This window comes from Agelaius phoeniceus, chromosome 31, assembly GCF_051311805.1.
Source record: "Agelaius phoeniceus isolate bAgePho1 chromosome 31, bAgePho1.hap1, whole genome shotgun sequence".
Taxonomy (NCBI): Eukaryota; Metazoa; Chordata; class Aves; order Passeriformes; family Icteridae; genus Agelaius; species Agelaius phoeniceus.
In genome coordinates this window covers 2,017,600-2,030,106 of record NC_135295.1, presented here as the reverse complement: position 1 = coordinate 2,030,106, position 12,507 = coordinate 2,017,600, and the positions used below count along the sequence as shown (strand labels likewise).

Genomic DNA, 12,507 nt, shown 5'->3' with positions numbered 1-12,507 from the left:
CTGCTGGGCAATGCTCAGGCAGAGCTCGGGACTTCTTGGAACAGAAAGATTCGGGCGACACAAATGAAAAAAATCAGCACAGGAACGATCAGCACAGGAACGATCTCCACCCTTCACAGAATGTCCCTCCCTGGAGAAAAAGCCGCTTGGAGGTTTCCCCAGCAATTCTAAAGAGCGCAGACCTCGGGCTGCTAAAGACGAACAGCAGAAAAATAAAGCACAAAGACAGCAACCATCCAAAGAAAATGGGAAGCAGATCGAGACTTACCCTTTTCTCCAAGGAGAAGAAAGCCAGGAGTGGTTGTAGGTCCTCCGACCGGGCTGGTTTTATACCCTGGCCCAGAGAGCCCGAGGACCTGGGACACAAATTGTGCGTGTAGCTCATTAGCAGCCAATTGCTAACGATTCCTCATATGCAAAGCACCCCTGGCTGGGGATTTACTTTTCCTCTCTGTTTGTGTTTCTTGCCTGGATTTCGTTTCCTCCCTGTAATGTATGCATTCCTCCGGAGAGGTTTCTTTTATCCTCAAATCTTACGAGCCCGGTTAATTCCTGATCAGAGGCTGATTCATCTGGGTTACTCAGGAAATTGTTTTGCATCCCAAGGAACCATGACACGGATGAATGAAACCATCGGGAAAGGTGCAGTGACCTTCCCTGTGAAATCCCTTTCCCCCTGCACGGAGGGCACAAGTTTTTGGCGCACCTCGCTCTGAGAAGGGCATAAATTCCTATTTCTGCCTCAGTGTTTCACCAAATTCCTCTCAAACAGAGGGAGATGCACAAAAATAAAGGAAATAAAATCGTTAGAAGGCATTTAGAACTGATTAAGCTCCCCCACTCTCGAAGGTACTGGGAAATGGATTATTTGAGGGAACAGATTTTATTTTCTTGACTCAGCAGAGAGCATGAAGGAGGATCAGCATCTGATCTATTCCTTTATTATTATTAAACCACCACGCTCCCATGATGGAATCTGAGACACAATTTAGGAACTGAGTGTCCAAGTCCTTCATCTCAGGAGTCTCCAGGTTGGGTTTTCTCCCTACATTAAACCAGGACAGCGACTGAGGTCAGCTGGAGGATGCCTGGGAATTTGGGGCTGCTCAAAGCCTTGCCCAAGCTCATCTTTGGGGTCATCAAAGACGCCAAACCCTTTTACATCTGCCACTAAATTATTACTTTCCCCTGCTGGGCTTCGCACCATTATGCAAAATCGTTCCCCAAATTAATAGCAGTTATTTAGAGATGTTTGTAATGTTCCTGTTCCTTTTTTCCTTCTTTGAAAGCCAATCTGCACGTCTCACAGATCACCTCAGCGTGCAGCAATTCCAGTTCCTTTTCAAAGGCAATTTCCAGATTAAAAAGTAATCGCAGACAATGCCGGAGCAGACTGGAGGGCAGGGCCGAGCATTTCCAGCCTCTCGTGGTGTTTAATCTCCGAGGCAGAGACAGGCAAATCAGCCCCGAACTGGGAGTATCTGCCCCAACATCTCCTGGGAAATAAACGCTGGTTGGAGACTTCTGAAGAGCAGAAGCCTTCAAAGTTCCCCAAACATTTCCCTGGACCACTCAGACATGCAAACGGGGGACGATCAGCAAATGGGCAGGGAAGGACTCTTTGAACATGACCAGGGGTTCAAAGGGGTGGCCAAGATTCCTGATGGATTCCACAAAACTTCCCCACCAGCTCCAATCCTTCCACCTTGTCCTTGAAACACAAATAAGAATTTGCATCAACTCAGTCACTGGATGTCCCCAGTTTGGGATGACCCAGAATGATGACACGATGGATGGAAACTCTTCTGTCCCTCGAGACTGACCAGACCTTCCCAAAGTTCTCCCTGCATGCACAGAAATGTTAAAAAATTGTTTGTCCAGAGAAGCTGTGGCTGCCCTATCCCTGGAAGTGCCCAAGGCCGGGTTGGACAGGGCTTGGAGCAGCCTGGGATAGTGGAAGGTGTCCCTGCCCATGGTTTAGATGATTTTTAAGGCCCCCTTCCCACCCAAACCATCCCATGATTCCCTGACTTTCCTTAATAACAATAATTATCTATCAACTCTAAGAGCAGCTTGTGGTTTGCAAGGCCAACTCATCCAAAGCCACAGAGAAGATAGAAAAGCGCCCAAATTCCACTTTTGAAGGTGATCCTCAGTCCAGCTTGTCTGGGTGGCTCCATCTTCTCCTCCCAGCAGCCGAGAGCTTTTGCGATGTTGCTCATGGGAAGATTACAAGGAGCAGCGATCCGAAATCTCCTGGGCACTTATCACGGCTGGAATTGCACACTCAGGACTCCAACTAAAACCCACTGCCACACCAGGGGCTGCTCCCAAGTGTGTGCCCAAAATACCAGAAGTCCTAAACAAATGGGATTTTGACTCATCCCCACTTTGGGAGGTGGAGTTGGCGCGATGGAGCCGGGAATATTTAATGGATGCAAAGCAGGGAGATGAAAGCGGCCTCGCGGGTCGTGGGTTTCATCCGCGGCCAGGGTAAACCATCATGAACATAAACAGTAAACAAACCAATTTCCCTGCTGGGAACCCGGCCAAATGCAAAGCAAACCCACAGCTCCTGCGGGGACTGGGTAATAAAAGGTGCAGGAATGTCTGGGATCCTCCAGGCAGCCCCAGGAAGCCGTAAAAGCTCTGGAGAGCCTTCCTGCCTCTTCCCTTCTCCCCATAAACCCAGGAGATGCTGCAGCTCTGGCCTCAGCTCTGCAGGATTTGGTGCTGAAAGGGATTTTCGCTGACAACAAGTATTTCTGCCAAAAATATTGGTATTTTTTATTTCTGTGGGACCAAGGTCTTCAGGAGAAATCCTTCCCTGCGGAAAACATTCCAACACAATATTCCCATTCATTTTCTGCAGCAGTGAATAAATCACTTTCTAACTGGCTGCAAACCCACCCAGATTTCCCTTTTATCCTCAGAATTGCGCTTTACTGGTTGCCACACCAAGTTTTAACCCAAAAAGGCCGTTTGGGACAGGAATGAAGGGGGGAAGTGGTACCTGAGGGTCATATTTTATTCTGATGTGATTTCTGAATGCTTGGAGGAAACATCCCAACTTTGAGGGGAGTTTTTTTTGCAATCTGGGAAAGGATTTGGTTCAATTAATGAGAAGGGAACTACAAGGGTAAGGAAATTAATTTTGCTATGAGAAATATCCACCTGAACCTGTCCAAGGCACCTTCTCAGCAGTGCCTCAGTCACAGCCCTTTGGAGCCATTGGACTTTTTGGAATTCATCACCTTTGATCAGGGAATAGCTTCAGTTGAGATGGCAAAAAATATTAAATTGAACATTTAATCCAGACCAAGCTCGTCCTGTAATAGAACATCAAACTGCCAGCTTTCCACTGTCTTCTGGTGTTTATTAAAAAAAACCCTCCTCTTTAAAATTATTAATTCTTTCATTTACCTCCTTTAATTTCATTCCACTAATGACTGCAGTCGGCAGAACCTCATCAGCATCTTTAATTACAGCTCAGCCTCATTCTGGACAGGCAGACAAAGACTCCAAGCGAGACTTTTCAGAGATGTCAGGAGTTTTAAGGGGTGACAGGAGGTTGAGTCATCTGGAGCCCTCAGGGGAAGTTTTCCAAACCTTCTTCCTTCAGGGTGTCTAAACCACACCTTCGTCCCAATCCAGGAGGAGCAAAGCCGTGCCTGATAAAGCTCAGCTTTGTCTTAAAACACCCTAAAGAGAGGGTTGGAACTAAAAATTCTTTAAATTTTAGTCCTTTAATCTCTCTGTCCCAGACTTGCTTCCCAACCCAGCAAATTCCAAAGGGAGAAACACTCCCCATCCTTCTGTGCTTCCCCTCCCCGACTCACCAGGGGCTGAGCTCAGCTGCCAGGAGATGCTGCACCCCAAAAAAGGATGCCCCAATTGCTGCTTCTCTCCCTCCACATTTCCCTGAGAAACCTCAGCTGAGCTCCCTTCTTTTAAAACACTTTTCCCAAGTATCACATCTTTAAAAATTCCCTGTTTATGTCCCAGCAGGAGGCACCCATTGCAGGGTCCCTTTCTGCCTTTAATAAGGGGTCTCAGGCTCGGGTTCAAACATTTTCCACCACCGGAATCTGACTCCTTCTCCTTTGAAATTATTTGCATGGTGTTTTCTGGAAGTGAGGACTTCCAAAGGCACTGGAAAAGGGGCTGGGAGAGCAAAGAAGGCCAGGCAGACTCGGAGGGTGATGCAGCACGAATTTAATGGGTTGAGGAAGGGAAGGAAGCAACGAAAAAGTCAGGAATACATTTCCATGGTTCACTAAGGACAGAACCCACTCAGACACACTCATTTAGTGGAAACCTTCCTTCTTCATCGATGAACGACCCGTGAAAATCCAGCCATGCACAACAGTTGCCAGCAATTAATATTTTGCCTATTATCAAATACAAAAAAAAAAACCAAACCAAACCAAAAAAAAGCAGGACAAGACATTTGATCAGAAACATGAAGTAAAGCACAACAAAAGACAAGCAAAGGCCTGGTTTGGGGAGATGCCAAACTCCCACAGCTCCTTTAACTCCAGGCTGGGGGCATCTCACGTGGCATCCAAAAACCGTGGCCTTGAGCTCAGTCCTGCTCCAGGGACGGGTCGGGGCTCAGCATTCCTGGTCTTCTCCTCCCTCCTTAGCAGGGCCCGTAGAAGCCGCTGCGGGAGGCGTTGTAGCGCCGGTAGGGCCGGCTGTAGCCACTGCCCAGCCCGGGGTAGCCAAAGCCCCCAAAGCCCCCAAAACCCAAGGAGCTGCCCCCCGAGTTGATGGGGACGCCCCCGGCGCTCAGAGCGCTCCCGACGGCCGCGGACGCCGAGGATCCCACGGTGGTGTTCTGGGGGAAGGAGCTGAGGATGGGCCCGGGCAGGGTGACCACCACGGGCGAGGGCTGGATGACCACGGTGGAGTCCTGGCACTGCCGCACACAGGGCTCGTTGCAGCTGTTGGCCAGCGGGGTGGGGCCGCAGGAGGTGGGGGCACAGAGGTCGTAGCAGGACATGGCTGTGGCCGGAGGGAGTTCTGGAATACAGGAGCTGAGTTACACCCACATTTATCAGCAGCTTTCCAGGGGTCCTTTCAGGGTTGGGAATTGGGAAGGAAATTGGATTTTTAGTGTGGTTCGTGTTCTGGCCTCAGGTGAATTCCCTGCTTGGGCTGTGGTGGGACGCAGTCATGCGACTCATCAGGCCCGAGAATTCACTGCTGATATTAAAGTGCAGCTGTACAACCTTAAAACTGTCTTGGATCCCAAAACTGAATAAATAACCCCTTTAATAAATAACCCATTTAATAAATAACCCATAGCCATTTAGCTAATGTGGCTAATTAATGATTTTTATAAGTCGCCACCAACACAAAACTCCCTCTCTGGTATAAAACCCCTTCTTCCCTCTGAGAAGAAACTGCGGCAAGAGGAGTGAGGGAAAAGCTACAAAATCAAGGCTTTAGAAAGAGAATAAATAGGTTCAAACTCACCTTACTCACGAAGGCAAAGGAGGGAAGAGAAGTGGCTGGGAGAGCCAGGAGTTGCTCAGGTTTTTATACCGAGTTTTGAGTTGCCCAACGACTTGGGCCACTCTTTGTGCAAGACGTGATTTATGGGCCACGACTGATTACAGGGTTTTTTGCCTCAGTATTTGTGTTTTTTACTTGCTTCACTTCCTTATCTTGTGGTTTGTCTATCTGACCACAGGGTGCTTTCATCTTAAAATATTCCAGGCCGGGTTCATTTCTGGGAACACTGCAGGGATTAATTCAGCGGGATTTATTCAGCCTTCAAACCCCTTTGGGATCTGCTTGGTGTCATTAAAGGAGATTAGGCCTCATTTGCATAATGCAGCGCCCTCCTCTGCAAGGTAAATCCTGGGGGAATTCACGGAGAATTGCAGGTTTTGGAAGGCAGGCCATGAGTATTTCCAGCTGCTTTCCACAGGATCCATGAGGTTGGAGAAGACCTCCAGGACCATCGAATCCAAGGCGTTCCCAACCCCAGCCTGGTCACCAGCCCAAGGTCCGCTCATTCCTTGGGCACCTCTGGGCGTGGAGAGGCTCTCTGGGAATGGAAGAAGGAATTTTTCCATGGAAGAGGCTGCCCAGGGAGGTTTGGAGTCCCCATCCCTGGAGGTGTCCCAGGAATGAGGGGACATCAGGGGATCCATCACAGGTTGGGATTGGTGATCCTGGAGATCTTTTCCAACCCCAAATCCATGAGCAGTCCTGGATGCAGGGAATAACCCTGAGGTTCTCGCTCTGCTGGCACATCCACTCCCGAGACACGCAAATCACATTTAAATTAGGGCTGTCTCTGTGGGGATCCCCTGGGAACAGAAACTCGTTTGGCTTGGGCAGAGCTTCCTGGGGACTTCAAAGTTTATCAGCAGCTTTATTGGAGTGCCACCATGCAAATGTCCCATCCTGGGCACATTTCAGATCCCTGACCTAGATCTGAATTCTTGTATTTTATTTAATAAGATGTTACGAAGATTTGGGGGTGCAGGGCAGTAATTGGGCTGTGAAATTGATGCCATTGTTTCTATCTGCAGGAATTACAGCTGCTTTATTTTAGATCAAAAAGGAAAAGTTCAAAGTTCGGCTCGCGCCATCTCATATTTCAGGAGGATTCTCAAAAAAAATTCCTTGGCTGTTTTTAGCAGTGCGTTCCCCACTATTTGTCCATATTTTAAGGAATTAGCGGCTGTATTTAAAAATATTTCCTATTATTCCCAATATTTCCAGGAGTTAGTTGAGGAATTAACTTGCATAACACCATCCACAGTTTCTTTCATCTTTTAAAAAATTTTCTTCATTCTTTTTATTCCTCCTTCATCCAAGCTTTGCTTGGAAAACACAAAGCATGTTTTAAATCCAGTTGTGAATTTAAAAACAGATCTGGCAACACTTCAGATCTGTTTGGAGACTTCCTTGTAAGCAATTACAATAAATATTGTTCCAACTAAAGCCTTTATTTTATTGTACTCTCAGAATGACTTAATGGCCTGATTTTGAGATGAATTAAAGTGAGCAAATTAAGAGTTCACAGATTTTTGTCATCAAGGCCAGACCTAAATATTCAGATTATAATTAAGACTTTTTGCATAATGTGAGAACATCCTCCTGAGACACCTGTGAGTGACTGAACCTCTGAAAAAAGAGATCTTTAATCAAAATGGAACTGGGAGGTTACTCACAGTCATCCCTGGGTAAAGTCTCTGGGCACAGAGGTGACCCCAAAATCCATGGAGAAACAGAGGGAATTTCCCTGGCAAGAGCAGCATCTGCAATTCGTTTTGAATTGTAATTAATTAGCTCATTATGAAGAATTAGTTCCTCAAAGGTTTGGAGCCTGTGTAAAATCCTTGCAGCTCCTGAGTTCCCTCCTGTGCTGGGTTTTGCTTTTCTCTCAGTAATTCTGGACAGAGCTCATGAGGACTCTGTGGAGCCATTTGAGGTTCCCACCACAATTCAGGTCAGTTCAAGAACTGGACATGATTCCAGAGCTGGACACGGTTCTAGAACTGGACATGATTCCAGAATTGGACACGATTCCAGAACTGGACATGGTTCTAAAATTGTGGACACAATTCCAGAACTGGACATGATTCCAAAGCTGGGCAGAATTTCAGGTGGAATCTCCCCAGAGCAGAGCAGAGCAGAGGGGCAGAATCCCCTCCCTGGATTCTTGGGGTTGCCCCGACCTGGGTTTGGACTTCACCCTTGGGTTTGGCCAAGTCCTGCCCCTCCAGCCTGTCCAGCTCCCCATGGATTGGGAATTGTTTGAACCTCAAGGTGTTCCTGTGGTTTAAGGTGCTTCATTCAGCCCCTCTGGCCATGTCTGCCTGGAATTTTGGGGTTTTTGCAGCCACCCCCTGTTCCTGGCTGGAATTTACTGCCCTGCCCAGGCAGATGAAGCTGTGGATGTGTGATCTGAGATGGTTTTTGGGGTAGGCAGAACCTGGGACCTCACCCCTCCTCGAAGAACCCCCCTGAAGGCACAGGGAGATGTGAAATCCTCCATTTTCACACCCGACTGGAGCTCATTTCCTTGTTAATTTTATTCAGATTCTGTCACGAACAACTTTAAAATCACTCAGGTTTGGGGTTTGCTTTGGCGTCTTACTCTGGGCTAATAAACTTCAACAATTTCTGTTTTGATTTCTGGTTTTGTCCAAAAATTAATGTCACTCACTCCTGGATGGATCTGCGGAGAATTCCTGCAGGGAGCCGGGGCAGCGTGGAATTCCCAGCTGGAATTCTGCTGGGAACAGCACAAAACAGCTCCAAAAATTAATTCACACTCGAGGGTAGAAATTATTTACTCACCAGAACCTCTGCAAAACAACACACCCAGAATGGGAGGGTTTTGTTTGTTTTTCAGACCTGTTTTTTGCGTAAGCTTTCAAATGCAGATTTTAATTACGTTTCAAATTGGACGAGTGCAATTAGCGCTGCCCTGGGTTCCAGCTCCACCTTCCTCACAGAACAAGGTTTGGTGCCACCCAGGCTGGTGAATTGGGTGTTCTGATCCATCCTCTGGGAGCCAGGATTTGCCAGGAATAGTTCACAATAAACCCCATGCACAAAGTGGGTTTTTTTTCCATCTGAACGCCCTTTCTGTCATTCTGGACCCACCTCCTCTTGTCCTGTCACCCCCTGCCCTTGCCCAAAGTCCCTCTCCAAGCCACAGCCAATCCAAACGCCCACAATCCTGCATTTTCTTTACCCAAACATAAATTTTTAGTATAATTTCCATGCCCGAGTCACCCCTGTTTCTGCCCGAAATCCCAGGAAGTCACCAGGATGTGCAGCAATTTTCACGACAAATTAAACACAAATCTGGATGTTGGAGATTAATTCAAATTTTGAGGGTTAGAGGCTGTGCGGTGTCAGGAGAAGCTGCACCCGAGTCTTCATCCCATTTATCACAGCTCGATTTGTCCCTGCTGGAAATTCCTGCACGAAAAGGATGCAAAAAACAGGGATGGGGAGAAGTCAGCAAAAGATAGGAATTAACTCCAAATGAGGAGGCTTTGTACAAAGACTGGGCTTGGACTTCAGAGGAATAAAGGACTTCAAAGTTGCCATTTCTTGCTAATGGCTCAAATATGCAAAGTTTTGGCTCCCCCGAGGTTGTGGGGGATCTGGGCGCCTGCAACCCCTGGGTAAAAACTTCAATCAAAATCGGTGAGTCAGGAGAACTCAAAGGACTTCACCTAATTCAAGTTAAACACCTTCAAAAACTTTAATTATTTTATTAAACTTTTCTATCATTTATATTTAAAAAAATAAAATTAAGACAAATCTTCATCTCCTTAAAATTCTTTAACTCCTCCTATTTTCGCCACAAGAAGATTCTCTTCTTTTTAGAGTCTGTTCTACAGAAAGGTTTTTCTACAAAAGGAGAAAAGGAGAAAAGGAGAAAAGGAGAAAAGGAGAAAAGGAGAAAAGGAGAGTCTTTCTCCTCCTTCTCCTCAAACTCTCCACAATCCAACAGCCCAGAATCTTTTTCAATATGTTACAAAATCCACTCCTTCTAGTAGAGATCCCTCCCAAGGAAAATTCACTTCCTTTTCATCGGTAAAACTGAGATAACCCAGGAACGCTTCTTCCTCCTCATCCTCCCCTCCAGGCACAGAAACTTCTGCTCTTGGAGGGGAGATCCCATTTTGGGAACAGCCTCATTAACAGCCTGGCAGGGATTCCAGCTCCCTAATTAACCCCCGGAGTTCATCCAAGAGGTTGGGAGCCCTTGGATGGAGAACCAGGACACACCAACCCCGGCTGGTGGAGTTTGGCACTCCCCACACTCAATTAACGCCTTTGGAGCTCCCGGGACAGGTGAGGCACCAAAGGGTTGACAAATTACTGCGTGAATTGAAATTTGTAGTGTTGTGCTGGCTCTGGAGCCCTGGGTGTGATGGAACAAAGGGTTGAAATGAACGCCGGGTCCCGGAGACGAAAGAAGCTCTTTGAGGGAGGTTTTTCATCTCATGCCAGGCTGGGACATAAACCATGAGCAGTTTAACTCCTGGGGACAGCTCAACCTGCTGCAGACATTATTTGTATAACTGGTTTATTGGAATGCCCCAAACCTTCCCAACAAGAGAATTTCTTCCCTTTTTTCCCCCCAAAATGGACTGGTTTAGTGCCTTCGGTGGCTGTTGTAAATCTAAATCAGATCCTGGAGGTGCTCTGAGTTCTCCACTCTCCAGGCTGAACATTCCCCACATTCCCAACTCTCCCAGACAATTGATGAGCTAATCAGTGATAAATTTCACCTAAAAAAATGAAACTGAAAAAGTTTCAAATAAGAACAGGAGGGGAGGGAAAAAACCAACAGGAGACTCAGGAGATTATGATAAAAGCATCATTTTATTAATCCCAACAAGAGGATTAAAGCCCTGCAAAGCACCGGGGGTTGGTGTGGGAGGAAAGGCTCAGCTCAGGGGGACGTGTTCCCAAGGCAGAGCTCTTCTTCCAGAGCACCCTGAGAGCCACGTCCCGCCTACAACCTAAATTTAAAACTTTACACCGGGTAGTACCAAATACACTGAGCAGCAGAGCTACAAACAGGACCAGAAACACCCAGGAGTAAAACAGGAGCAGTGGCCTCATTCCAGGGCCTGATGGACTCCATTCAGGCGGAGCCATGGGGATCTGACCCCGCTTTGGACACCGTGAGCTCAGTCCTGCTCCAGGGAAGGGTCGGGGCTCAGCATTCCTGGTCTTCTCCTCCCTCCTTAGCAGGGCCCATAGAAGCCGCTGCGGGAGGCGTTGTAGCGCCGGTAGGGCCGGCTGTAGCCACTGCCCAGCCCAGGAACTGAGCCAAAGCCCCCAAAGCCCCCAAAACCCAAGGAGCTGCCCCCCGAGTTGATGGGGACGCCCTCGGTGCTCAGAGCGCTCCCGACGGCCGCGGACGCCGAGGATCCCACGGTGGTGTTCTGGGGGAAGGAGCTGAGGATGGGCCCGGGCAGGGTGACCACCACGGGCGAGGGCTGGATGACCACGGTGGAGTCCTGGCACTGCCGGACGCAGGGCTCGTTGCAGCTGTTGGCCAGCGGAGTGGGGCCGCAGGAGGTGGGGGGACATCGCTCGTAGCAGGACATGGCTCGGGATGAGGTCTGGAATACAGGAGCACACCTGAGGGCAAGGCAGGAGCTGCGTCACACCCGCGTTTACTCAGCTTAGTTCATTTACTCATTTTAGTTCGGTTATCGGGACAGAGACTTTCCAAGGGGCCTTTTAGGAACAGAGCCAGGAGCTGAGGAGGAAACCAAACTCTTAAATAAAGAGAGACAGAGGCTGAAATGTCCTCTGGGCTGTCGGTGATCCGGGCAAGAACTGGCAGCAGAACAAAAGAAACAAACCTGTGTCATTAATTTAATTGTAGGATTTTGATTGCATGTCTGGAGAGACCCAGCTCCACGCACCCAGAGCATTGGGGGAGCAGCAATTAGGAGTGAAACCCAACCACAAATGTACCTGTGGAGAGAGGTCCACAGGCAGCTGGAAAAATGAAAAGGGAGGATTCATTTCAAGGCTCCAGCTTTGCCTACAAAGAGGTACAAATTTCAATGACAAATTTCAGCGTCATTAAGCAGCCTTGAAGAAGAGGTCTTTGGAATTTTTTCCCAGGCAACTCGTCCATGGATGGGAGAAGAAGCAGGAATTCCAGGGGTTCTATCTACACCACAGCAATAAAACCAAAATTCTCTGATTTCTACGGGGCGCTCAGCTCAGCTCCAGTTTTCCCCCTTCTTTCCCTTCCGCTCCACAATCCCTGATCCCACTCCCCAACATTCCAGGAGATGCCTTTGCACTCTGGAACAAAATTTCCACACTTGGTGACCCAGCTGACATTCCAGGATGGAAAAGACGCTCCAAGATATAAAATGCTGCTGAAATACAACAATTGAGCTCCTGAATTTTCTGTTTTAATAAATAGTTGGAGTTTAAAGATCCGAGAATTCCAACCCCTTGCAGAGTTACTCCACCCATGTAATTCATTAATCTTTATTAGTTCTAATATTTTCTATGTCACTTAACATGTCTGAAACCCCGCGTTTGAATAAATTTCTATCACCAATTCAAGGATCTCTATAGCCAAGTTGGGACTCCAGAAATTCCACGATTCCAACATCAAACCCCAACTTTTTAAACAGAAAAAATCTCCCTCCCCCAAAAAAAAAAGAATCCAGCAAGCAGCAGAACACTGTGGGGAAAAAAAAATCCCAGATTATTAAAAGGCAAGGACTCAACAAACAGAGAAAGAGAAGTGGATTTGAACTAACCTTGCTCACAAAAGAGGAAAGAGAAGTGGTAGGAAGGAGTTGGGCTGAGTTGGTTTTTATACCTCAGCCCTGATGGCCTGGGGACCACAGACAGCCTTTGTACCTGGAATTAATTCCCAACGAGTATGTCCTGAATGTCAAATGTTCCACCTGATTAAATGTTCCTTTCCTCACTGCTTATTTACTTTGTTTTTGTTTCCTCCTTATCTTCTGA

The 12,507-nt window shown here is 47.5% G+C and overlaps 2 protein-coding genes across 2 annotated transcripts; both read right to left on the bottom strand.

The window, feature by feature from the left end:
* Window positions 1-4,642: 4,642 nt before the first annotated feature.
* Window positions 4,643-5,005, bottom strand: KRTAP13-1 (keratin associated protein 13-1). Its single transcript, XM_054651228.2, has one exon. The coding sequence runs from the start codon at window positions 5,003-5,005 to the stop codon at window positions 4,643-4,645; it is 363 nt and encodes a 120-aa protein (XP_054507203.1).
* Window positions 5,006-10,742: 5,737 nt separating this feature from the next.
* On the bottom strand, window positions 10,743-11,108 carry LOC129132213 (feather beta keratin-like). The gene has a single exon (XM_054651246.2). It carries the CDS (start codon window positions 11,106-11,108, stop codon window positions 10,743-10,745), a length of 366 nt encoding a protein of 121 aa, XP_054507221.2.
* Between the last annotated feature and the right edge of the window lie 1,399 nt (window positions 11,109-12,507).

Excerpts from the sequence above, each read along its gene's own strand:
- KRTAP13-1 (XM_054651228.2), bottom strand. The coding sequence starts at position 5,005 with ATGTCCTGCTACGACCTCTGTGCCCCCACCTCCTGCGGCCCCACCCCG.
- LOC129132213 (XM_054651246.2), bottom strand. The coding sequence starts at position 11,108 with ATGTCCTGCTACGAGCGATGTCCCCCCACCTCCTGCGGCCCCACTCCG.